The sequence below is a fragment of the Candoia aspera genome, chromosome 1 (assembly GCF_035149785.1).
Source record: "Candoia aspera isolate rCanAsp1 chromosome 1, rCanAsp1.hap2, whole genome shotgun sequence".
Lineage (NCBI taxonomy): Eukaryota > Metazoa > Chordata > Lepidosauria > Squamata > Boidae > Candoia > Candoia aspera.
The window spans coordinates 186,877,124-186,902,291 of NC_086153.1; the positions used below are offsets into that span (position 1 = coordinate 186,877,124).

Below are 25,168 nucleotides of genomic sequence, written 5' to 3' on the forward strand. Positions count from 1 at the left end.
TACAAGAAAATATGCTTAAAATTCTAATTCTGCATTTGTACCCAGGAGGTTTTTGGCTATAAATAAACTAAGAATTTTTTATCATACCATTTCAAGTGACATTTACAATAATTGCAAATTAGCACATTGCTATTCTGTCCTGATTTGGCTTTGATCCCATTCAGGTAGCATTATGGAAATCTTTAAGCAATAAATACTCTCTTATACAGGTAAGGAAAACAAGCAGTTTTCATAACTCCAAACTGAACTGTTAAATAAAAGTAACTAGAAAAATAGTCTTCCTTAGTTCTCAAATGACTCTTTTCGATTTATTTATCTATTTGTAATTACCTTTTCAAAAATAGACCAATGTTGTTACACACAGAAAGGTATTAAGGAGCATTTTGAAATTTTCCAAATGGTGATTGATAATAGTGACTTGTCCCAAGTTAAGCAAAATATAATGAACGTGTACTTCGTTTTATCCTTCATTCAGTTTAATTACATAAATGCTTCCATATAAATGGTGACAGATTCTCTCAGAAGAATTAAGTCTTAGACTGGGGTTTTATTTATTTATTTATTTGGCACATTTTTCCACCCCCCATTTCAAACACGACTCTGGGATCCCCCTATTGTTTATTTTCCCTGTTGTATTATATATTTACAGGCTTATACTAGTGTGTCTAAGGCGTCACTCAGTCTTGCAGACCACAGAGAACTTGGAAAGATGATGAACACAATCATTTTCCACACAAAAATGGTAGACTCTTTGGTTGAGATGTTGGTAGAAACATCAGATCTTTCTATATTTTGGTATGTCGTTTCATTTAGTTTTGAACTTTTATTAATATTTGTAGCATTTGTTGACCCCACTCCAACACTAAAGAGAAGGTGCAGATCATGAAATGCTGTAAAATGGCTGCTGTTAACACTGTTTGATTGCATCCATGCTGCTAGACTGCAGTTTATTCTTGTGTGAGGCTCACTGAATTCCATGGGACAGTTTTGAACAGATGTTATAGAAATGTGCTGTGAGTACCTATTATGAGCTACAGTTTGATTCAGAGAGTGGAAAGAAACCATCTTAATCTGGATTTTAGTCCCTTGATACCTGTAGAAGAGTGGGAATCCAGCTACTGATTTTATTAAATCGCATCAGTTTAATCTAGGTGATTAAACTAGCCTCTCTGCCATGCTATTGCTTATGTACCTGTTGACAGTGGCATACCGGGGCCCGCAGTAATCTATCTTAGGTAGAGGCCATAAGGGGCATGCTGCCAAATACGAAGAGGGGGCTAGTTGTGGGTATGGAGTCGGGTCGTTCCTGCCAGCATGCCATTCATCTGCTTAGTAGTTGGTGGTGCAGTACAACAGCAGCAGAGGGAAAGGATTGCTCCTTCAAGTCAATTTTGACCTTTGCAGTTTTCTTGGCAGCATTTTTGACAGCTTGCCCTTGCCTCCTTCCTAGGGCTGAGAGAGAGTGACTGGCCTAAGGTCACCCAGCTGGCTTTGTGCCTAAGCCAGGATTAGAACTCGCAGACTCCCAGTTTCTGGACTGGGGCCCTCACCACTACACCACCCTGGCTGTTAGCAACAGAAAAAAATGATCCAGGTGTCCCTATTGATATTAAATGTAGTGCTGCTGTTGACCTTCACAGTCATGGACTGTTTGGGGCCAGCTTATCTGAAAGATGGGCCACCTGTCCAGGCTGTCTGATTGATTCAGACTGAGGAATCAGAAGGCTCCCTTTAGTACATTCTTGCATATCTCAAAAGTGCAAACTCCAGTATACAGACAAAATTGCAAACTAATGAAAATGGATTCTGATTGGGGAAAAAATGAAGAAATGGATGAGAAAAACTCTATCCATACTGTTTTGCCTTTTTAGTTGGGATGTGCCAATTTTGCTAGCTGTTACTGAACAAACACCATAATACGCTCTAGTTCGCAGCAACAAAATGTTTCAGAATTTTTTAAAAAATCCTTCAGTAAGTATGTTTTAGGTTTTAATCATGTATATTCATATGATCTTTGGTCCAAAAATGTACTATTTCAAAGAAAACTAGAAAACCATATATGATAGATACAGCAATTATCATGAGAAATGTTTCCTGACCAAACAGGCAATGTGACACTGGTATGCATTTCATTATTTTGCTTTTATGTTTTACTGTATATTCAGAATCCACTCATAAACATTTTTTTCTGCAGTTGGGTCTGGGTTGAATTTTTAAAAGATTGGTTTGCTCTTTTATTTTTCCTTTCAAGTGGGCAGTGGTGACTTGTTCACTTCGGATAACTTTTGAACTGGATTCTATTTTAATTTATTATTGCTCTAGTTTTATTTATTCCTCTGGTTTTTACTAGAATAATTTGTTATGAAGCTCTCATATGTTATATTGTGTTTCAGTCCTTAGAAAGCTTCAGGTATTACATAAGTAGCATATACAATTTCTGGCATGTTAAACGCAGTGTGCACTCAGTTGCATCTTGTATGCTGCTTATTGATTTCTAACCATTTTCTCCAAGTAAAATGAAAATGTGACCAATGATTCTGAACAGTTTTTACAGTCGTGCTTTTGAGAAGATGTTTCAGCAATGCTTGGAATTGCCCTCCCAGTCCAGATACTCAGTCGCATTCCCGCTGCTTTGCACTCACTTTATGAGCTGTACCCATGAACTGTGCCCAGAAGAGGTAATACTGTGACTTAAAGTAACACTTGCATAAGTAGAAAGAGAAGCTGGAGGATGGTACTATTGTTATACACTAGATTAGAGTGCCTATTTTGTAACTACAATGCATGTGCTTTAACACAGCTCAAAATTGTGCCTGTTGTATTAGAAATCCCTCCATTCTCGAGAAATAAAAATTAGAGATGGCTGATTATGAAATCACTCATGCACACACGTAGATAAACACACTAAAATTTAAATCAGTGTTTAAATGTGCTTAGTGGTTTATTAAAACATTTATACCTTCCGTTGCCATGAATGACTCTTTGCGCAGAGGAAACTTAAAATACGTGGGGCGTAAGCTGTTGAATGATGCAAAGACAGGTTCTGGTAGAAGAGCATGGTCCCTGTGAGATCAGCCTGGCTTAGCTTGTGGCAGTATTGAAGGAAAAGGGCACATTTGGTTTAGAGGTAATATGTCAGAGAGTAAGGCTCTACCCCAGCTCAGCCTCTTCCCCAACTCAGCAAGATTTCAGAGGAGACGGATAGTTCTTAGCAGTGGCCTGAGCTGATTAGTTTCATTCCTTCTAATTTAAGGATTTTTTAAAAACACAACTTGCTATAAAATTATTCGGTCAGATAAGACTGGAGGGAGGGGGGCTAGTTAGGTATAGTAAGGATACATGTCATCTCTTTAATGTTTAATCTCTTTAATGTTGATTCTGTTGAAGGGAGGTCTAGCCCATGGGGGAGAGATGGGCGGTGAATAAATTTATTAAATTAATAAATAAATGTATAGTCAAGATATTTGTTTATTCACTCGGTTTATATCCTGTTGCTGAGTGTCTGTGAACTGAATGCTTTCAGTGACTAAACTATAAAGGATTACACTCAGTTGCAGCGGTGTTAGCCCAAATAAATTTTAAACGCTATTTTCAATGACTAAGCCTTGCATCTAGTTCTTTCTAGCTAAAATAGATGAGTTCTTTGGTATTTACATAGTTCTCTGTTTAAATTAGCTTAGTGCAAGCAAGCTTCAGTAGCAATTAATGGTCTCATTTTTAAAGAGTAGGGATGAATTGAAAACTGAATTTATCTTGATAGAGACACCATATTGGTGATCGCAGCCTCTCCTTGTGTAACATGTTTTTGGACGAAATGGCTAAACAGGCCCGGAATCTTATCACAGATATTTGTACAGAGCAGTGTACCCTGAGTGACCAGGTGAGAGTTAAACCTTGTTTTTTTGTGCTGTAACTAAATGAAATTAGGTCCTTTGAAATAATTATACATTCTTCCTTTGTTTATTCCTGCCTGTATCCCTTGTCTTCCACAGTTGTCCTTGTACCTATTCATATTGAAAAACCTTTGGGCACAAACCTGTTTTTTTCATTCTGTATGAAATGTCATGTACATAAAAGGAAAGAGAGAGGGAGAAGGCTTGGATGTTTGTGAGACCATCTATCTCCAATTAACTCTGCCCATCCTACAAGAGCTGAAAGGGTTGTCCTGCTCTAGGTCCCATTAATCATTAATTAAACAGAGCTACCTTCTGGGATCCAGGAGGTGCGTCTTCTTGGTCACAGCACCTGCCCTATGGAACAATACCACCCCCAAAACTCACTTGGCCCCATCCCTGCCAACTTTTAAGAAGGCCCTGAAGCCCAGGTTCTGATGCTGGCCAAGAGGTTATATAAACCTGCTGGAATAATGAAGGGTGTGTGCCTGGTCCCCAGTGTAGTACGTTTTACTATATTATATTTTATTTTATCATTTTTCCATATTGTATTCTTTTAACCCTTGTTAGCTGCCCAAAGTGACTTGGAATGGGGGGCATATAAATTGGATGGATGGATGGATGGGGTGGATGGATGGATGGACAGACAATCTTAGCAATTTAGATCTCATTACATATTTTCTTTAAATTTCTAATAAAGTCCCATTCATAATAAATCTTTATTTCGATCATAGACCAGCATAACCTTTCATAATATTATAATTGGAATAAATAGAAATTAGAGTGCAATTACTTTTTGATCTTAAATTAAATTTTGTCATTACTAAATAATTTGCAAGTGTGTAAGATTCTGGAAATGAACAGTGTTACCCAAATTTTCAAAGACAAAATTGTACTGAAGGTACAAAGTATAGTATTCCAAGTGAAATTTATTGTTTGTAAATTGTAGTCTGTTTTGAATTTTTTTTCCTCCTCCTTTTTTAAGTTACTGCCAAAACATTGTGCCAAAACCATTAGCCAAGCAGTGAACAAAAAGTCAAAGAAACAGACGGGTAAGAAAGGAGAACCAGAAAGAGAAAAACCAGGAGTAGAAAGCATGAGAAAAAATAGGCTGGTAGTGACCAAGTGAGTAATTTTGAAATAATTTATATTTAACAGATATTTGTCTTAACTTCTCTTCTGTCTTTTATATACATAAACATCATGCTGTTCCTTTCAGGATAGGTGCAAAGGGCAAAAAAGGAGTGAGAAATAATAAAAGAAACTAGTTAAAGACACAAGATAAGAAAAAGGAAAAGAAATATAGCTAAACATAGTTTGCAACAATACTATTCACTATACCTATCCATATCTTTCTATCCTTGCAAACCATCCTTATTTCTACCACATCCACATATGATTTCATGCCCTATTCATGTCTTCCTTTTTGAGGATATCATCAACTGCATCAACCACAACTTTCTTGGAGTAGAGGCAAGGTTAGGCTACCCATTTCCTCTTGAGCCAGTCACTCTTCCTTCATGTATGACGAAACCATCACAGTATACTCTTTTTTGTCCTGATCATGTACATTTATATTAAATCCATATTCATTTATCACACATCTTGGTGTTTGGTACCTTAATTTGATAGTTTAATTTTCAGATCCATACTTTTAGCTACATCATACAATCTGCCTACCATTTGCTACATCATTCAGGTTTTCAGCCAAAGGACTTTATTGTATATTTACAGAAGTATGTACACATTCATGATGCCAACCAACACACCTAAAACTTCAACAATCAGGGAACCTTTCACATCTTTGTCTTTCTCCCTGTTTAGTGTTGAATCGTTTACTAAGCATTCCATTCCCAGTCATGTTTTTCCTCCATCAAATACTACTCTTATCACATTCATCAACCAACCTTCAATTCCATATTATCAGAAAACATTCCATAATTCAGTCCTATTCACTTTATCAAATGCTTTCTCTGAATCAACAAACATACAGTAATCATTGTTTCTCATATTTTTCTTCAATTACTGCTGAAGAGCAACAATTGGCCTGCATACTCCCCACCCAGCTAAACCTAACTGTACTTTCCAAATTTGCTTTTCACCTCTTGAACCTTATCAATGAGAACCCTACTTAAGTATCTTCCTTGGCATACATAACAGACTAATCCCCCTGTAGCTTTTGCATTCACCTTTGTTGCTTTTCCCTTTGTATAAGGTAATAGTAATAGCATTCTTCAATCTGTGTGCATATCAGTATGCTTCATGTCCTCCTAAGTTGATGAAATGCAGGCAACAGTGTGTTGGTCTGCAGTATTTCATTTTACCATGGTTGTAGTGGAGACATCTCCTTTCAACAAAGGCGGGCTGAGAAAGGACAAGATCAGCCCATGTGATTGCTCTCCATCCACCTCTTTTAAGACGAACAATCATATCCCTGTTCTTTCTCAACCTCAGTGACACTGGTGCCATGCAAGGCAAAATGGTACACAAAAAAATTCCCAAGGATACTCAGATTTGCTTAAGGTGAACTCATGTACAGTGGATGGCTACTCTGATCAATAGCAGGTCTGCACAACAGACACCTATTTCTGTTTTGTAACCTTCTGCTGCTTGCCATTCATCACAAGGTAGAACAAAAGAATTGTATCTTTTTTATGCCCTGTGCTACCATTCTTTGCATAAAGAATTATATAATTGTATTCAGATAGCATATATGTCCTCCCTCATCTTTATATCTTTTTTTTTTAATTGGGTGGATGGTCTTTATATAGTTTTATCCTTTCATATGTGACTTGCATATTCTTTTTTCGTTTCTTTTTCACCTACTCAAGCCTGGACAAATTGCACACAGCACTTTCTGAACTCTGCTTTTCTATCAATTATGTTCCAAACATGATCGTATGGGAGCACACCTTTACCCCAAGGGAGTACTTAACTTCTCACTTGGAAATTCGTTTTACCAAGTAAGTCCAATGTACAATTTTAGATCTTTACCTTTGGCTATGATGAGCAATACTTCTTTGGAGTCATTGGTGTGTATGGTCCATTTAGGCACTGGCCAACTTTATTGCTGCTTATTTTCAGTCATGCAACTATATTGTGTTTTGTTACTTGATAGGAATTAAAGTATTATCAAGGTAAATTATCATACCAATAAGATATTCATGACAAATATTTAAGTTTAGATAATGGGATAGATCAGTTTTTAATATCAAAACAAGTAGAATCACTGAATCATAGAAAGATCCAAGTCAATTGACATTTTGCAGCAGGCACCCCTATTGGTCTTGCATATGAGAGAGTCCGTTGTTTTTGATTAATCCTGCCAGCCCACTTAGGTCAGATAGATTAAGGCATACTTCAACATCTTTGTATGGGAGCTTGATATAAGTCGCTGTGATACATAGACAGTTCAGCTAGTATAGCATTAATGGAAGAGCAGGAGGATGCCGTTGAGTAATGCCCTTGTGTGTGAGTAATCCATTTTCTCTTGTTGTTCTTCTGTGTGGCTGGGAAAAAAGTAAGCCAGAATTTAGTTTCACTTATACGAGAAAAGTAAACCAGAATTGAGTTTCACAGATTCCTGGCTTATAATTATATGCTAATTAGGGATTGGATCTCACACTAAAATTTAGTCAGCTGTTAAACAAAACCAAACTACACATCCTCCATAGAACTTCTAAATGTTTTGTCTAGCAGACTAAAGTTTACTTTAAAGCACAATTCTTGTTTGCAAGTAACAGAAAACTGGTAAAAAGGGGTCTTTTCTGCCATTTCCTTTCAAATATGGGTGTTACTTTGATAGATCTCCACTTCTCAAGATGTCAAGATGCATCAGGAAGTAATATTCAACAAGTTTTAATAACCACTGATATGTGTTATTTTTAATCCTTCAATTTGAACAGTGGATTTAAAGTATCCATCTCATTTTACAAAGAGTTCCAGATCATGTACATGCAAAATCCATGAATGGAAGATGTTTATTTGTTAGGTGGCAGTTTATAGTATCTCTTGTTCCAGCTGCTTTAATAAAGAAAGTAATAAACCCCTGTATCTCAAGACCAAAAAAAAAAATCCAAGGAAAAATAAAGGGTTAAAAAAACCATTCACAACTATTTTATTTAAATCATGCTTATTTAAGTATTTTTAATTGTTCCTTGGGTCAGATGGATAGCAGCTATTAGATGCCAGGTTTTTTTTGGGATTGTCCTCCAGTTGTCATTCTAAACTGGGACCAGTGAGAAGACTTGTTCTTTAATCCAGTTTCTAACACTTGGCTAAAATGTGCTTGTGAGTTGCAGAGGCCTCAGATTCTAGCCTGATGAACATTTTAATGCAAACATGCGCTAAGTAATCAGTGGCACTAGAAACCCAGGCAGACAGCGGACTGTTCAGATGATAGAAATAACTGTGTTATAGTAGTTTAAAGCCAGGTTTTTGTTTGTTGAAAACTTTTTATTTAGATTATTCAGTATCTGCATTTATTAGGAAATAGACCAATAGCTTCATGATACTACTGTGCTAATAACTTCTTTTATTTTCACAAAGGTCAATTGTTGGAATGACAATGTATAATCAGGCAACACAAGAAATTGCAAAACCTTCAGAACTCTTAACGAGTGTCAGAGCTTACATGACAGTGCTCCAGTCAATAGAAAACTATGTACAGATTGACATCACAAGAGTATTTAATAATGTCCTTCTTCAGCAAACCCAGCATTTAGATAGTCATGGGGAGCCAACCATCACCAGTCTATACACAAATTGGTAAGAATTTGAATGACTCTTACAGTCTTCAGCTTTGTTTTCCCTGTGTGTTTTGTAAGACAAGCTTTCAGACTTAAAAAATAAAAGTTTGAGAATGAGTGCCCAAGTGAAAGAGAACAATGTGCCCTGTTTCAGTATGCGGCTTGAAACTGAACTGTGTATCTCAGAGACTATATATGCACACACACAATTTAAAAACATTACAATTAACTTCTCTTTAAAAACGTAGTTTTTAAACTAAGTATTAGTGTAACTGTATGAACTACGTTACCGTTGAATTAGAAACTACATGCTTTGAAAGAGTATACTAAAAAGGAACTGTATAGTGAGACAAAAAGGAGAAGAAAAAGCACCTAACCTACCTAAGAAGAAAGAAAAACTCAGACAACACACTGGGGTGGGGGTGGGGGTGCTTTTAAAATAAAACAATTAAACCAAAGTAGTAACTAAAAACCCCACCTACCCAAATTATATCGTCCTAAATGAATATTCCTTAAAAAATGAAGAAAAAACTTTCAAGCTATTAAAATTATATAATCTCCTTCAATGTCAACATTAAGATTCAATTTTTAAACAATGAATTAAACCTAGATCGAATAGAATCATAGTGTCTGGTCTTGCTTCTGATTCGGTTCAAAGCAAATTCAAAGGTAGAGCTGACAGATTTTGTCAAGCCAACTTTTATGCCTCAAAGGACACAAGCGTTCTTCAGGAATACATGATCACCTTTTATTCCCCAATAATCCAGGTTCAGTATATCCTAAATTCTTCATAGATTAAAAGACTCCAGATTTTTGGGATATAGCATAATAAAACATCAACATTTTTAACCCCCGACTGCCTTCCAAGAACTTAGTTCACCATGGTAATAATACCTAACCAATAAGGAATGACAAGTGAACACTCATAACATCTCCAGCATAGAAAGGATGAAAGCCAATCTTTTTAAAATAATCTCTGAGGGATCCAGTAGTTCCTAAAAAGTGGGTTTTTTTGGTTTTTGTGTGGCTTTTTTTGCTGTAGACAAATTTTTAGATGATAAGAAATGTATCTAACATTCCTTAAAGCCTGAAGGCATAGGCTATTCCAATTGTCTGTTCCAAATCTCTTGTATATTTATTTATTTTCTATCCCGCCTTTATTATTTTTATAAATAACTCAAGGTGGCGAACATACCTAATACTCCTCCTCCTTCCTATTTTCCCCACAACAGGAACCCTGTGAGCTGAGTTGGGCTGAGAGGGAGCAACTGGCCCAGGGTCACCCAGCCGGCTTTCATGCCTAAGGGGGGACTAGAACTCACAGACTCCTGGTTTCTAGCCCAGCACCTTAACCACTAGACCAAACTGGCTCTTGTCCATTTTTTAAAAAAAAGGGTAATAATAAATTGTCAGTTTAATCTCAATAAAGGTCATCTCCAATACACTCAAAGCTTCTGGGGCTTCAGAGGCTGTACCAGCAACATTAACTTGTATATCAACTGAAAACTGGATTTCATGAAGTAGAGTGTTTTAGTTTCCTCTGAAGGAAATTGCAGATTGGTTTTAACTGAATATTATCTGCTCTGAAGACTGGCATTTAATACATTAGGTTGTTTTATGTGAATTAGCAAGGACAAAAATTCATATTAACCTTACCAAAGTTGATATGGTATAAATTCTACTATGAAAATAAATTTCATTTTGTTAAGGTATCTGGAAACTTTGCTAAGGCAAGTCAGTAATGGCCATATAGCCTATTTCCCTGCGATGAAGGCATTTGTGAACTTGCCTACTGAAAATGAGCTGACATTTAATGCAGAAGAATATTCAGATATCTCAGGTAAGTTTTCTGAAACAATTTAACTTGTTTGTAAAAGCTGAAAATTTTCTGCCAAGTAATTCTGTCAAGTAACATCCTTAAATGTAAATACCACAGTGGGAAGTCAGAGAGCAAAACTACAGAGTTGAACCCAGAGAGGAACAAAGAGAATTCTGCTCACACGGTGGGGCTGTCCTAAATCTTCAGAAGCTGCTCCTGAAGGTTAAAAGTACCTTTCAAACATGTGGCGGGTCAAAGGGAGCCAAGGAGCAGAGGGGCTGAAACATAGAAGCTGAGGCTAAGCTCGTCCTGTAGTGAGGGGAGTTCCTATTTATCTGCTTCGTTTTTACACTGCAATAAATAGATTGCAAATTATTTTCTACTGCGGCTCTTTGAGATGCAGCACGGATCTCAGATGCCAACTTGTGCTAACAGAATAGAGTAATAATGTATTTTGTGTGCATTATGCTAAGGCAGTGCGATTTAGCTGTAAGCGAACGGATATGATTTTTCTTCCTTAGAAATGAGAGCCCTGTCAGAACTCCTGGGTCCATACGGCATGAAGTTCTTGAGTGAAAGTCTTATGTGGCATATTTCCTCACAGGTTGCTGAACTCAAGGTAGCTTTCACTATTCTTACGTTGTCACTGTTTTTATAATTTAACAGCCAAATTTGTGTTAAAATAAGGTATCTCTAAAATGATTTAAATTAGCACAACCTTTTGTCTTCATTCATCAGGATTTTCCCCTGCATTTCATCTGAATGGCAAACTCTTTCCACTTTAGGAAAATGTTGGCAGTTTTCTTCAAGTGCACAAGCCTGTTCGTTTAATCATCAGCAGTACTGATCTTTATACCTGATTCCATATGTCAGTGTTGTGGCTGCCATATGTCCTGTTTATCTATTTACACAATTTATATAGCCACATATCTCATGGTAGTGACTCTGGGCAGCTCTTGGAGAAATAAAGTCAACAGAACATAATGCAGCAAATAGAAACCTACATTTATGATGATAATACATATGCTCAGACCTAAGTACCCAATATTAAGCCATACTGTCCTAACAGCCAGGAACCACGCTGAGACGAGGAGTAGGTCTCTAGTGTTTTATTACTGCTACGTTAGACAGAAAATCCTAACAAACCGAAGCAGTGTGAGAAAACCCAGGCAGATAAATCCCAAAAGTCAAGGCGAGTCTGATCTGTGTCTCTTTGAATGGCTGCTCAGCTCCTCAGTACTACGCATGCGTTTTCCCCCCTGGATAGGGGCCCCCTCCTGCTCGCCATCAGTACTCATGACACATACAGACCAAACTACAAATCCTGGCCCAGTGCCTGGAGAAGCATCCCGACCTTTAATGCTTATGAAAGGCCAGAAAGGTCAGGGCCATCCTGATCTGGGGGGGCGGGGGGCGCTGTTCCATAGGGCAGGTGCCATGACAGAGAAGGCATGACTCCTAGTCCCCACAAAATGACATTTCTTAATGGAAGGGACCTGGAGCATGCAGTGCTGCCTGTTTTGGTGGGCTGAGCAGAAATGACTGCAAGTATCCTGGCCCCATGCCGAGAGTCACATGGGCGTAGCATAAAGGGCCCAAATTTCCCTGTACCCCACTGCATTCTGGACCAGCTGCAGTTTCTGAATGCCCTCTTGATAGTCTGAACCACAACTCCCTGCCTTGGCTGCTTGATGGAAGTTGAAATCCAAAACATGTGACTGCTCTGAAGTTGTCTGTCCCTAGTTTAAGTAAATCCAGTAAGGTCTCAGGAAAATTGATCCTTGAGGTCTGGTATACTGCTGAGTGGTACGCTAAAAGCCTTAGAGCTTCAGCTTTAATTCCTTGAATGCAAATTGCCTGTATCTTGTAAATTAGTCTCAAAAATTCACCGTAAAAATCCTGCCAAAATAGAAGATGGAAGGATATAAGGCAATGTTTTGAAGATCTATCTAGACCAAACTCAGAAGGTAAATGATTTTCCACAAGGAAAATCTGTAAAAGTGATGTTGATGTGGACCAATTATGGAATGTATTGGATATTTTGTTCTGCTAACTTCCTATATAGTTTTCTTTGCATATTGTGCAGAGAATATTATTTATAATTTGCTTTATTTTGCTTTGGCCTGCATTCTGCTCTGCTTTGCTTTTTGCTCTGCTCTACTTCCTTTTTAGACCATCATAGTCCAGATTGAGGAATGCGTTCCAGTTATTCCAAACCAGCTTTGGCCAAGCTTCGTGAGATGATTAGAACAATAAATGCTTTATGAAGTAGACAGAGCTTTTTATTATTAAATATAAGCTCTCTGTTTGCTGTGTAGTCAGGCTAAAATAGTATAATGACATAGTTCTTCTGGTCAGATAGTAGGAAGATCTGGATTTCATGAGCTGTTTCCTGCTTGCCACACTGAAATTTTCTAAAGCATGCACTTATTACTGTACTCAGATCTGTGCCTGACCTGAGATCTTGCTTCGTCTTAGAAACTTGTGGTTGAGAATGTTGAAGTACTAACACAAATGAGGACCAGTTTTGATAAACCAGATCAGATGGCAGCTCTCTTCAAAAGATTGTCATGTAAGTATTCTAGTCAATAAAAGATATAAATATTCATCATGTTTATGAGCTCTATAATAAAAGTGACAAAAAATAAGCGGCTAAAATATATCAGCACTTTCAAATAACCACTAAAATTAACAAGTTACACTCATTAGAAATAATAGGATTTTCATAATTTAATGAGCTTATGAATTTTCATACATGGCTGAAATGCAGATATAACAACCTATTTAATCCATTAGATAAATTAAACTCACAAAATACTATAAAGACAAAAAAGTTAAAAGCTTGTAAGAATTTTAAAGAGTTTTTGACACTAAAAGGGTATCAAAGTGAGTTCCAAACAGGCTTCTAGAAAAAGAGCATTCATTTTTTTCATTCTTTCCCGTTCATTCAATCTTAGATCTGATTTGCATTTCACATGACTTAATTTAATCTTCCTAGTTTATTACCCTTCAGTCAGAATTCCTAGCCAGCATCTGGTGAGAACCAGGTTGGAGAAAGCTGCAATATGAGCTAAAGTATTTATGCCATTGTGTTGCTAAATTATATGGGATTGCTTTCATTTTTTGCAACTCAAGAGTTTTAAACAGAATATGGAGTCTGTTCCACTATTTGTGCTTTAGACCCTTGATCATCTTAGCTAATTAAAGCTAGCTGGAGATGGCTAGCTGGGGATCCTGCAGACTTTTCCTTTTTACCGAAAAAGTTGTTCTTTTGGTCCTGAAAGAGGAAGTGGCATACCCCCTTCTCAAAAGTCCTTGCCTGGATCTCTGGGTTTTGGACTACTACTGCCTAGTAGAAAATACTGCCCTGTCGGATAAGATGGTCGAGTGGAAGATGGCCTTCAACTTTGATATGCTTGGGTGAAATATATTTTCTAGATTCGTATCTGATACAGGCCCAGTTTCAGCTCTGAAACTGCTTTGTCTGCTCTGGTGGATGATCCTTATTAGAAGAGAAGGCAGAAGTTCAGCCCTGTTGATTCTCTTAGATGTCTTGATTTTTTTTTTAATACCATTGATTACATTATTTTTCTAGAACTGCTTGTTATATAGGAATTGGTGTCACTAATGATGAGACAGTAGTATTGAGCACGGTTTGTTTGGTTTAGCTGTGAGGTACTGCAGAGATCCCTATTGTCCTCCATGTTCTTTAACGTTCATGTAAAAGGCTGGGTGAAATAATGTGAATATTTGAAGCAAGGGATAATCAATAAGCAGGTGATATGCAACTGTCTCTGAATCAGTCTTCAAGGGCCTGATCAATGTATAAATACAGTATTAGTTGATGAGCAACAGTAAATGAACTAAATACTGACAAGACAGACATGCTTCTAGAAGCAGGTATGGTGAAGAGATAGGGAGGTATTTCTGCAAATAGTATTGTCCCCCAGAAGTCCCAAGTGCCTGCACTGACTATCAGCTCAAGATGATTCTTTAGCTGTGGTCCTTCCATTATAAGAATAATCTAGTGACAACAACTTATGCATGAATAACCTTGTATTTGTGCTCTATGATAGACCACCTTTGAAAACAATTTGGAGGTTTCACCTGTGAGAAATGGTGCTCCTCAATTACTGAAGAACAGCAAATGCAAATATATTTCCCATATTTTCTCTGATAGTCACCTATTCCTTATTTACTTTCATACCTGCTTTAAGGTAGCAATGTTAAATAAGGCCCAAATGACTCTGGATATAGATTGATGTTGATTCAACCCAGAGTTTGAAAACTTTAGAGGGCATCCTGCTCATGGGCAAAGTTTATAAGCAACATTTGGAAACTGTATCTTGAATGAGGTTCACCTTGGTTGTATTCCCCTCTTTATGGGACTTTGTCTTGGTTATCTGTCTGTCTTTACTAGTTCAATTCCACTGACAGCTTATGGCGAAGGCCTTCATCCAGAAATTTGGACTGTGGCGGGAGTGGGTTTTTTTGATGGAATTGTTCGTGAGATTTTAAAATGCAGATGTTTTCCTTCTGGCTGATCAGTTTGTGCCATGGTCCACCTGCTACAGAACTTAGCAAGGACAAAAAAAACCCAAACCCTAATTATGACCCTATGTTGGTGAAAAATTGCTCTTCTGTTTACATTTACATTTTTTTTTCAGCTGTTGACAGTGTTTTGAAGAGGATGACTATTATTGGTGTTATTTTATCATTCCGATCACTTGCACAAGAAGCGCTTAGAGATGTAAGTACTGTGTTAGGCACTATAACTGTTCTGGTAAACTCAAGTACATGTAAGTTGAGTGAAATATGTTTCAAAAGTAAATGTGATTAAGTGCTAATAATTGTAAATGAAGCCAAATGAGAATGCTGTAAGAATCACATTTTCAGTGTTATACAGTTGTAATTGAAATTATTCAACCCCCATTGCAAATCAGATTGATTGTCAAAATGTACAGACTTTCAGCTGTTTGCAATGAACAAATCAAACAAAAGCAATTGAAATAGCTCAACACAACGAATGCTTCAAGTGGTGTCCCCAAAGTCAACTGAAAATGCAATTTATAATGACTTCTCCAGTCTCAAAATTATTCAACCCCCTGAATAGAATCCGTTAAAACAGCACACATACAGTATGCAAAACAGGTGTTGTCTCAAACACACCTGATGCAACTAACCGAGGGCTTCATTAGTTGCACCAGGTGTGCTTGAGCTGGAACGCATGAAATACCTGACCTGGCCAGGGGTTTGTTGAGTGTCACATTTGACTGCATGTTAGAAATACAGTATGGCTGAGTCAAAAGAATGGTCCAAAAAGGTAAGAGAGGAGATCATCACCCTTCACAAGCAAGGAACAGGATACAGAAAGATAGCAAAGGAACTGAATGTTCCTAGAGACACCGTTGGAAGCATAGTTCGCAAGTTCAAAGTTCAAGGAACAGTGGTTACACTACCTGGACGGGGCAGAAAAAGGAAGCTGTCAATGGCTGCAGCCAGATTTCTGAGAAGGCAGGTTGAGAGAAACCCTCGAGTGACTGCAAAAGACCTGCAGCAAGACTTGGCAGCAACAGGCACTGAAGTTTCACTGAGCACAGTAAAGCATGTACTAAACACAGAAGGTTTCCATGCCAGAACTCCAAGACGTATACCACTACTGACCCAAAAGCACAAGAAAAGTCGGCTCCAGTATGCTCAAAATCATATAGATAAGCCACAGAAGTTTTGGGATTCTGTTCTGTGGAGCGATGAAACAAAACTGGAACTTTTCGGCCCGATGGATCAGCGGTATGTCTGAAGGAAGAAGAATGAAGCATACACTGAAAAGAACGCTCTGCCTACAGTTAAGCATGGTGATGGCTCAGTGATGCTCTGGGTCTGCTTTGCATCCTCTGGCACTGGAAACCTGCAGCATGTGGATGGCAAGATGGATTCATTGAAGTATCAGGAAATTCTAGGAGATAACGTCATGCCGTCTGTAAGGAAGCTGACGCTTGGGCATCATTGGACTTTCCAACAGGACAATGATCCCAAGCACACCTCAAATTCCACTAAGGCTTGGATGCAGAAGTCCTGGAAGATTCTACGGTGGCCATCACAGCCACCTGACTTGAACCCCATAGAAAATCTCTGCTGGGATTTGAAGAAGGCAGTTGCTACATGCAAACCCAAGAATATTACTGAACTGGAGGCCATTGCTCATGAGGGATGGGCTAAGATTCCTCAGGAATGCTGCCAGAAGCTGGTGTCTGGCTATGCATCTCATTTGCACCAGGTCATAACAGCAAAAGGGTGCTCTACTAAGTACTGAAGATGCTTGCCATGAAGGGATTGAATAATTTTGAGACTGGAGAAGTCATTATAAGTTGCATTTTCAGTTGACTCTGGGGACACCACTTGAAGCATTCGTTGTGTTGAACTATTTCAATTGCTTTTGTTTGATTTGTTCATTGCAAACAGCTGAAAGTCTGTACATTTTGACAATCAACCTGATTTGCAATGGGGGTTGAATAATTTTGATTACAACTGTATAATAGAGCTGTGCAAATCTTTGGAAAACATGAGAGCAAATACAAAGTCTTTCCTTTTGAATTGTTAATGCAGCCATATCTTTTTCCAGGCTAATGAGGCTGCTTTATTATGACTATTATGACTATTATTTATTATGCTTTGGGAACTGCTCCCAGCTGTCTGCGCAAACATGTGCAGAGATAGCTGCTACAACATATTTCAAAACACCTCTTTTGCTGGATTTTTACAGTCATAACGGTTCATGGGCAATTTACTGTACAGGTAGTCCTTGTTTAGCTATTGCCTTGTTTAGTGACCATTTGCAGTTACAACGGTGATGAAAAAGTAACTTTGCGACCAATCCTTGCATTTATGACCTTTGCAGGTCTGTAAAGCAAAGGAAAGCTGAAATAAGATTGTAAGCACAGTCATTTCACTTAGCAACTGCATCGCTTAATGACTGAGTTGCTGGTCCCAATTGTGGTTTCTAAATGAGGACTACCTGTAGTTGGTTTGGGATGTAAGAAGTAGTCTCTTAGTTAATGTTTTTCTGGTTCTCTGTAAAACTTTGGCATTATCATCTCAATAGCCATAAAGTAGCTGACATGCATAAATCAAGATCATAAAATGCTATCAAAAGGGAGAGAAGATACATTGAAGGAAATTATTTTTTTTCCATGTTCCCTTATCTTAGGTCTTATCCTATCACATTCCTTTCCTTGTAAGTTCAATTGAAGACTTTAAGGATCACATTCCAAGAGAGACTGATATGAAGGTAATAACTTTCTCCTGAGAGTAATGGATGATTTAATTCTAATAAAGAATATGTATTGAACCATAAAAGTAATATTTAATATGGCAGCCTGCTTTAGCTCAGCTGTGGAACTTCCAAGTGTTTTTGATTAACATGATAAAAAGAATCATATTTTATCATGCTTCTGTGATCATTTACAATTCCAGAATTTGTCATCTTCAACACATGTTGTGAAGAAGCTATTTATATTAATCAAAAGTGTTAAGTGTTGCAACGGGAAAGACTGGGGAACAATTGTCATCAGTGGTGAGACTGGATCGTTGGGGAAGAGAATTAGAGGGAAGCTTAGACTGATTAGAAAAGAGGAAAGAGAATAGCCATTCGTTATAACTTTTACAGTTAGCGAGAGCTTCTAATTTTTACTTGTTAAAATATTCCTTAAATAAATGGATATTTTAAAGTCATTTTGGTCTGAGGGGCTTTGAGGGATGGATGCAAATATATGATGGGAACAGCCTGCAGCTCAGTAGTCACTGGCAGCTGTTTTTTTCTGACCAGCACTGGAGAAGGATTGTTTCTGGGACCAGGACCCTATCCTGGAGCCCCTAGATATGTGACCAACAGCACTGCAGAGGGAGAAATTTGAAAGACATTTTGAAATGTTGTTTTCCAGATAACAAGCATTCGTTCTCTAAAACGATAGCCTTCTACTTTGAAATAAAACCAGATTTGATTTACAGGGGGTGTCTAGAATCAAATCTTGCTAGATGTGGTAAGACAGCATTAACAGTGCAAATTATGCATGAACCTAGTTAGATCTGTGCAATTGGAGAGTGGCTTGGAATTCCTGTGTGGTGGTGCTGACTGAATTTGTCAGTATATCCTAGCTGTGATATTACCAAAAACCTTTCCACTTTTCTCTGTCTCTGTTTTTAACCTTTTTCACAATGCAGCTACTTAAAGAGAACGTCCTTCCTGCCAAATTTCACAGATCCTGCTGACATTGTTCATTCTACAATAATGTTTTGTTTTTCAGGTTGCCATGAACGTATATGAGCTCTCATCAGCTGCAGGGCTCCCGTGTGAGATAGATCCTGCCCTTGTTGTTGCTCTTTCTTCTCAAAAATCAGGCAAGATATAAATCACATGGATAGTGGATGTTGTGTCATGCTTGCACATTCAGCCATTTACTGTTGTGAAATCAACCCTTGTTGACTTCATCTCCCTTTATTTTAAAATACACAAGGGTGGGGTTTTTTAAACCAACTTCTATTTGCAGGATAAAATATTGCAATATTGTTGCTATTACCTGTTTGTCTGCTTCTGTCCCTGCCTTATTTAGAGCAGAGAATTGAAATAGTGAAAAACTGATATAAATGATATTTTCCCCTAAATGCATGCAGCTGGAGGAGGAGGAGGCTGAATGCTAGTTAAACTCTTGTTCTGTGATTAAATGTATTTAATTTGGCCTCTAAGACACAAGCCTTCATGTGTTTTCATTTGAACCAAGTTGAAATGAATGGGAGTCCTTAGAAACATTTTACTTGGGATTCAACAGAGGTTTCTAATTCTCAATAGTTTCATCTCTTTTTTTAACAAGCTATATGTGCTTCGCTTCTCTCCATTCGAGCATCCTTTTTTAAAATCATGAATGGCATGGCAATTCTTTTTACTTGATGTTTTCTTTTCTTGATGTTTTTTTTAGGATCTATTTTTATATGAAAGAATAGTATTTATTCACACTGAGTGGCATGCATGTGTGAATTTTGGACGACACTTCATGTAATATAAAATTGAGGCTCTCCAGTCTAAAAATGACATGGATTGTATTTGACAATGATTACATTCTTAGTCCTTAACTAAAATTTTTGATACCCTGTTTCTCATAGTTCTTAAGTTCAAACAGCTAGAGGTGCTCCTATAAATATTTTCATGTGACTGACTCTCCAACATGTCAAAAGAAACATGAAATCTTATATTTGGTAGGGGCAGCAAATGTTTATTAGCATCCATAATATCAAATGGCTTCTGTATCATCCTGCTTGGATGCCAAAATATTCTGAAAGCTTTCAAAGCTGTTATCTTAAATAACAAGCCCATCCCTGCAAGGTTTGACAAAGAATTCTCCAAATACTATACCTTTAGGCTACTTTTGATAAAGGTATGAAGTGCTTGTTCTGAATATTGTTTTAGAGAATTCATTCATTCATTCGCTTTATACACAGTAGCTGCCCATCTCAATTCCATCATTTTGTTTGATTGTTAAATTACTTTATGAATGTACTGCAGTACATGACCAGGAAATATGCTTATTTACTTAAATAAATTGAAAGTGGATATGAAAAACTCTTATTATGCCACAACTTGCACAACATCTAGTAGCTGAAAGTGCCCAGTACTCCTTAAGTCAAACCAAGTAGCAGCAATACTTAGGTGAAAGTTCAGTGGGCCAAATGTCAAACTGTTACATGAGCAGAGATTTTAATTTAACTATGCTGTGCTTATTTCTCCTAAGTTGAGTCTTGAGTGACTGAGCACAGTTGTGTGTTGTATATCTTTTAGGACAACCTTCTTCATAGTTATCTCGTTCTATCTATTTGCCAGTAGACAAAATCAGCAGATTTGGGGGACTGTAGGGTGCCACAATGGGGAGAATGAACTGCGGATGGAGCAGCTTCCCTCTCCCTGTTGTAGCATTCCACAGTACCCAAAGGCAGATTTGGAGGAGGAGGTTCACAGGGGGAAGAAAATGAAATCAGAAGTCCACTCATATATCTCATTGCATGGAGTCCATCTGGGTTTTTTTTTAAATGGAGATTTTCATGGAGATCTTCCGTGATTAATCTTGGATTTTTTTCTCCTTTTCTTGACCCCCCTGATAATTACTGTCTTGATTTGAATTTATTTTCAGAAAATATTAGTCCAGAGGAAGAATATAAAATTGCTTGCCTTTTGATGGTCTTTGTGGCTGTCTCCTTACCAACTTTGGCTAGCAATGTGATGTCTCAATACAGTCCTGCCATTGAAGGTAATATTTGTGGGAATTCTGCTATTAAATGTTGAGCTGAAATAATTGCTTTCAATTTATAGTTTTGGTGCTTCGATTTTGGTGTGGAATAACAAGTCAATTTTATCTCACAGTGGTAGGTTTGAAAGAAGAAATCTTGCTTCAATCATACTCGGTTTTTAGAGAGTCACTGATTAGAGAACATTAAGCTGTGGTGGAAGTATTGATAGAATGAAAAAACAATAGTGAGCACTGTCTGGAAGTAGTACTGAATTGTGTGTATGTAAATGAAATAATGAATGAACTAATACAAATGTGTTTTTGTTTAGGTCACTGCAACAATATCCATTGCCTGGCGAAAGCAATCAATCAGATCGCTGCAGCCTTATTTACCATTCACAAGGGAAGCATTGAAGATCGTCTCAAAGAATTTTTGGCTGTATGTACAATTATTTTTTCCAAACTAACCTGCTCCAGAAATTAATCTTTCTTTTGCAAAGTTTTCAGCTATACTATGATTAATCTACACTTTAAATGCTGGTTTTCAACCTAGATAATATTATTGTGGGGGGGGGGGTTCCTATATAATAATGATGCTATAGTGAATGTGAACTCACATGAATGTCCATGTTTTGTTTTGCTTATTGTCTTTCATTAGAATTGATCTATTCCAGGGACTCGAATACTCAAATGAAACTCTGTGCCGTTTGTCCCATTCATTTCATTATTCTGCATTACTCTATATTCCCTAGGTTTGCTGCACAGGGAACATTGCAAATTACCATTAATCTTGCATAGTATTTGTATGAGTCATTGAGCATGTCCTGAAATGAAAATGAAGTAGCTATGCCTTTGAAATAGAAAATGTAATTTGTTTATGTGCACACATATAAACTAATGTAACCGGTTTATATGTGTGCATCCTTATAGCTTGCCTCCTCCAGTCTACTAAAAATTGGCCAGGAGACGGACAAAACCACTACAAGGAACAGAGAATCTGTTTACTTACTTCTTGACATGGTAAGCTTTCATCCTAGGTATTGTTCCTAAAGGCTGTAACGCAGGTGAGCAGAGAGATGCTGATGTGGATCACAAAGAAATAATTGCTCAACAAACTTAACTTCTTTAAACGGTATCTACTCCAGCCTTCTTCACCCTAGTTCTCTCAAATTACGTTGGATACGCACTGGCTGCAGATTTTGCGAGTGTTAGTTCAGGACAGCTGGAGCCCACAATATTTTAGTCTCTTTGCCTTCTCTTCTTTGTTGTCTCTCACTTCCTACCAGCAGTTTCCCATTTGAATTTTCTCAGCAGTACATAGGTCATTATCAAGGGCATTCATGAAAGCAACTTTACAGTTCTGATATCATACTCATTCAGCTCACTCTGAAAATATAAGGAGAAGACAAGGAGATGACTTAGGAAGAATTACAAGTGTGCATCTGAAGTAACTGCAGTAGTTTAGCCATTGGGATTCTCTCCTATTGGTCAGTCTGCTAGCCATGTGACATTATTATTGCCACACTCTAGAGTCCCACAGTTGTACAGAGAATCATAATAGATATTTTGGGCATTCAACCCTATGAATGAGAGTAGTTTTTAATGCATCCAAGTGGAGCAGGCAAATTAACTATCTGGCTTACAGACTTTACAGACTGGGCTAGCCCAGCAGTCTCCCTTGCAACAGTTTGAATCTCCTCACTGTAGGGATTGCCCCAAACATGCCATTTTTATTGGAGCCTCGGTTGAATGTGTGTGTGTGTGTGTGTGTGTGTGTGTTTATTAGTCAAATTTATATAGCGGCCCATCTCACAGGAAGTGACTCTGGGCGGCGTACAATAATGTGTGTTGGTGTGTGCACTCATTTAGGGAGGTACATAAATATAGGAAGATGAAGTTTGCCGGCATCGTGGATTCTACACTTTGTCTAGATTCTGACTGATTTCCTCTGTTGCCTTAGATTGTGCAGGAGTCTCCCTTCCTGACGATGGATCTTCTGGAGTCCTGCTTTCCCTACGTATTGCTACGGAATGCGTACCATGCTGTCTACAAGCAAAGTGTCACATCCTCTGCCTGAATATATACTTATCTGGAGACCAATTAAGCACGCCTCTATGTTGCCTCAGTTTTACTTGTAAACTGTGGAGCTGTTTTATTTTATGGCCTGGCAGAGTTTTGTGGATTCTAAACTTTTTCCCAATGCAGTTGTATTTCTGACCAGTGGTTTCTTAATATGGTTGTATTGCAATATAAGCTTGGCTGATTTTAGGTTGCACATTTGCTGAAATTATTCCTTTTTTTTTTCTTTTCTTTTTTAGAGTCTCAATTCTGTTCAAAAGAGAAATACTGAAGTTACGTTTTTTCATATTTGATCATGCAGAAATCATAATGGCTTGTTTATCTCCATGAAGAACTCTATTTAGTGGTTATTTTAGTGTTCCTAGTTTTCATCTGTGTGTAAATTATTTCATATAGGGAGAATTACAACTTGTACCTATTGTTCTTATCAGAAAAAGATCTGGATGTGCATTTCTGTGAACTACAGCATTTTTACTTTATTTTTTGAAACATTCACTCAGATTAATGACAGATGCTATCTAATATTTTAGAAAAAAAAGTTACAGGACTGCTTATCCTTAATCTTCTCCATGAAATCTGAAATGGCAAAAAGTGATTTTGTTTGTATAAAGCCTACATAGTGAAATTTTTTAAGACTAATGTCCATGGTGCCCCGTTGGCATTAACACTACATTGTACCCTCCTGTATAATAAACATTCTTATGCATTATCAAATGTTGATAAAATGTTAGCCCTTAACCACTTTTTATATGTTTTAAATTTTTGAAATTCAAGTGTATCTTCCATTACATACAATAAACACTACACTGAATGATGTGCTGGTGACTCCTCTTTTATGCTAAGCTAGATTTAACTGGCACAGTTTTAATGTACCTGCATCAAGAAATGTGCTTAATGTTTGACTCACTAGTAGTTCTTTTTTGTACAGAATATACTAGTATCTAACAACTGCAGAAGAGCGAGCAATACAGGTTGCATTTCCTTTACACTACTGTCATCTCTAATAGCTATGATCTCAGCCCAGTTGATTGAAGAGTACTTTAGATTTCTAATTTTTTAATGTATTAAAACACCTAACTTTGCAGGCTGTTGCCCATTTTCCTTATTGTAACTAAAGGAAGCAAAAGGCTTATTCCCCGCTTCACTGACTTTTGGTTAGGTACTTTTCAATTACTTTCCAACACTTGGAATAGTAATCATAATAGAGTCCAACAGTTGCTTATGCCACTCTTTGTCATTAGTTCACCGTACTTCTTTCGGAGTATCTCTGAATGCCACCAAAAAAAAAACCACTTTTAGTTCTTCTGCATAGGACCATTCATACATGAGTCTTGTCCCTGTGACAGTTATTACTGTTACTAAACTTATCCTGAGGTTTTAAAATTTGGTTTAAGTTCCATTATATTCTACTTTCTAATCCTGTTGAGATTCACAGATCCAGCTGTTGCAGTGACTGTAGGCTTCAGATGTTGCTTTTCATCTGAAGCAACATCTGAAGGCTACAGTCACTGCAACAGCTGGATCTGTTGTTGGCAATGATCTTTTTTTCTCCTTTCTCTCTGTCCTTTCTTTTTGCTGAGGTTTTAAATTTCTATCAGAAAAGGTCCAGTGCTGATAGATTTTCTGTGGACTATGTCTTATCTTTACTGCATTACGATGCAGTTGTCTTTCCGCCATAGACAGTATATTCTGGTGTAAGCTTAAAAACTATTTTAAATAACTTTTTGACTTTCCAACCCATGTGCACAGTCTGTTTAGGAACAACTGATGCAGGTAAATACCTGTTCCACATAGGCCTGGTTCACCCAACACATAAGCATGTAGGTTTTTTTAATTTTAATGTGTTATGTGAACTTAGCTAATTTAATAAAACAGTGCTTAAGTGAAACCATGGCTTTGTGTGACTTGTAAACCTAGCATAAATATATGTACAACTTTTTTATCTGTGGGCAGTATTATGTGAAGTGATCCTATTTGTTAACCCAACTGAAAGAAGGAGGTAGTGAAGGGCATTTTCCAAATCATTTGCAAGTTGAAAAACCCTTCCTATAAAGTTTTACATACTAAAACCTACTAAAGGTTAGCTGTTATATCCATTGTTTCCTACTGAATACAGTGATAAAATCATTTATTGTTATTTCAAAAAAATCATGTTACTTCATATTAGCTAACAGCTCTCTTTCTTATAGTCCAAATTGAAAGGTCAATTTCAACATCCTAGAACAAAGCAGCACCCAACTGACTTCCCTTCTGTACCCGCCTGAATGATAATGGCTTTGAAGAGGTCAGGCTGCCATCTCTGCAGGGATTGGCAACATGTGGGATTTTAATTTCCATCAACCCTGGTCAGCATAG

The 25,168-nt window shown here is 37.5% G+C and overlaps 1 protein-coding gene across 4 annotated transcripts in view; it reads left to right on the forward strand.

Annotated features, from left to right (window-relative positions):
* The window catches only part of NCKAP1 (NCK associated protein 1), a 73,080-nt gene extending 49,453 nt beyond the window's left edge, over window positions 1-23,627 (forward strand). For 2 of the 4 annotated variants that reach the window (XM_063318101.1, XM_063318102.1), the window contains 16 exons: window positions 650-795; window positions 2,546-2,678; window positions 3,761-3,880; window positions 4,879-5,018; window positions 6,725-6,856; window positions 8,442-8,660; window positions 10,351-10,481; window positions 10,982-11,079; window positions 12,939-13,032; window positions 15,128-15,210; window positions 17,668-17,748; window positions 18,764-18,857; window positions 20,639-20,755; window positions 21,064-21,173; window positions 21,665-21,754; window positions 22,695-23,627. In XM_063318101.1, coding sequence (XP_063174171.1) covers window positions 650-795; window positions 2,546-2,678; window positions 3,761-3,880; window positions 4,879-5,018; window positions 6,725-6,856; window positions 8,442-8,660; window positions 10,351-10,481; window positions 10,982-11,079; window positions 12,939-13,032; window positions 15,128-15,210; window positions 17,668-17,748; window positions 18,764-18,857; window positions 20,639-20,755; window positions 21,064-21,173; window positions 21,665-21,754; window positions 22,695-22,811 — 1,905 coding nt within the window. In that variant the 3' untranslated portion in view covers window positions 22,812-23,627. Of the gene's footprint in view, window positions 1-649; window positions 796-2,545; window positions 2,679-3,760; window positions 3,881-4,878; window positions 5,019-6,724; window positions 6,857-8,441; window positions 8,661-10,350; window positions 10,482-10,981; window positions 11,080-12,938; window positions 13,033-15,127; window positions 15,211-17,667; window positions 17,749-18,763; window positions 18,892-20,638; window positions 20,756-21,063; window positions 21,174-21,664; window positions 21,755-22,694 lie in introns of those variants that run through there. The other 2 variants (XM_063318103.1, XM_063318100.1) reach the window with 2 other exon arrangements.
* The last annotated feature ends 1,541 nt before the right edge of the window (window positions 23,628-25,168 follow it).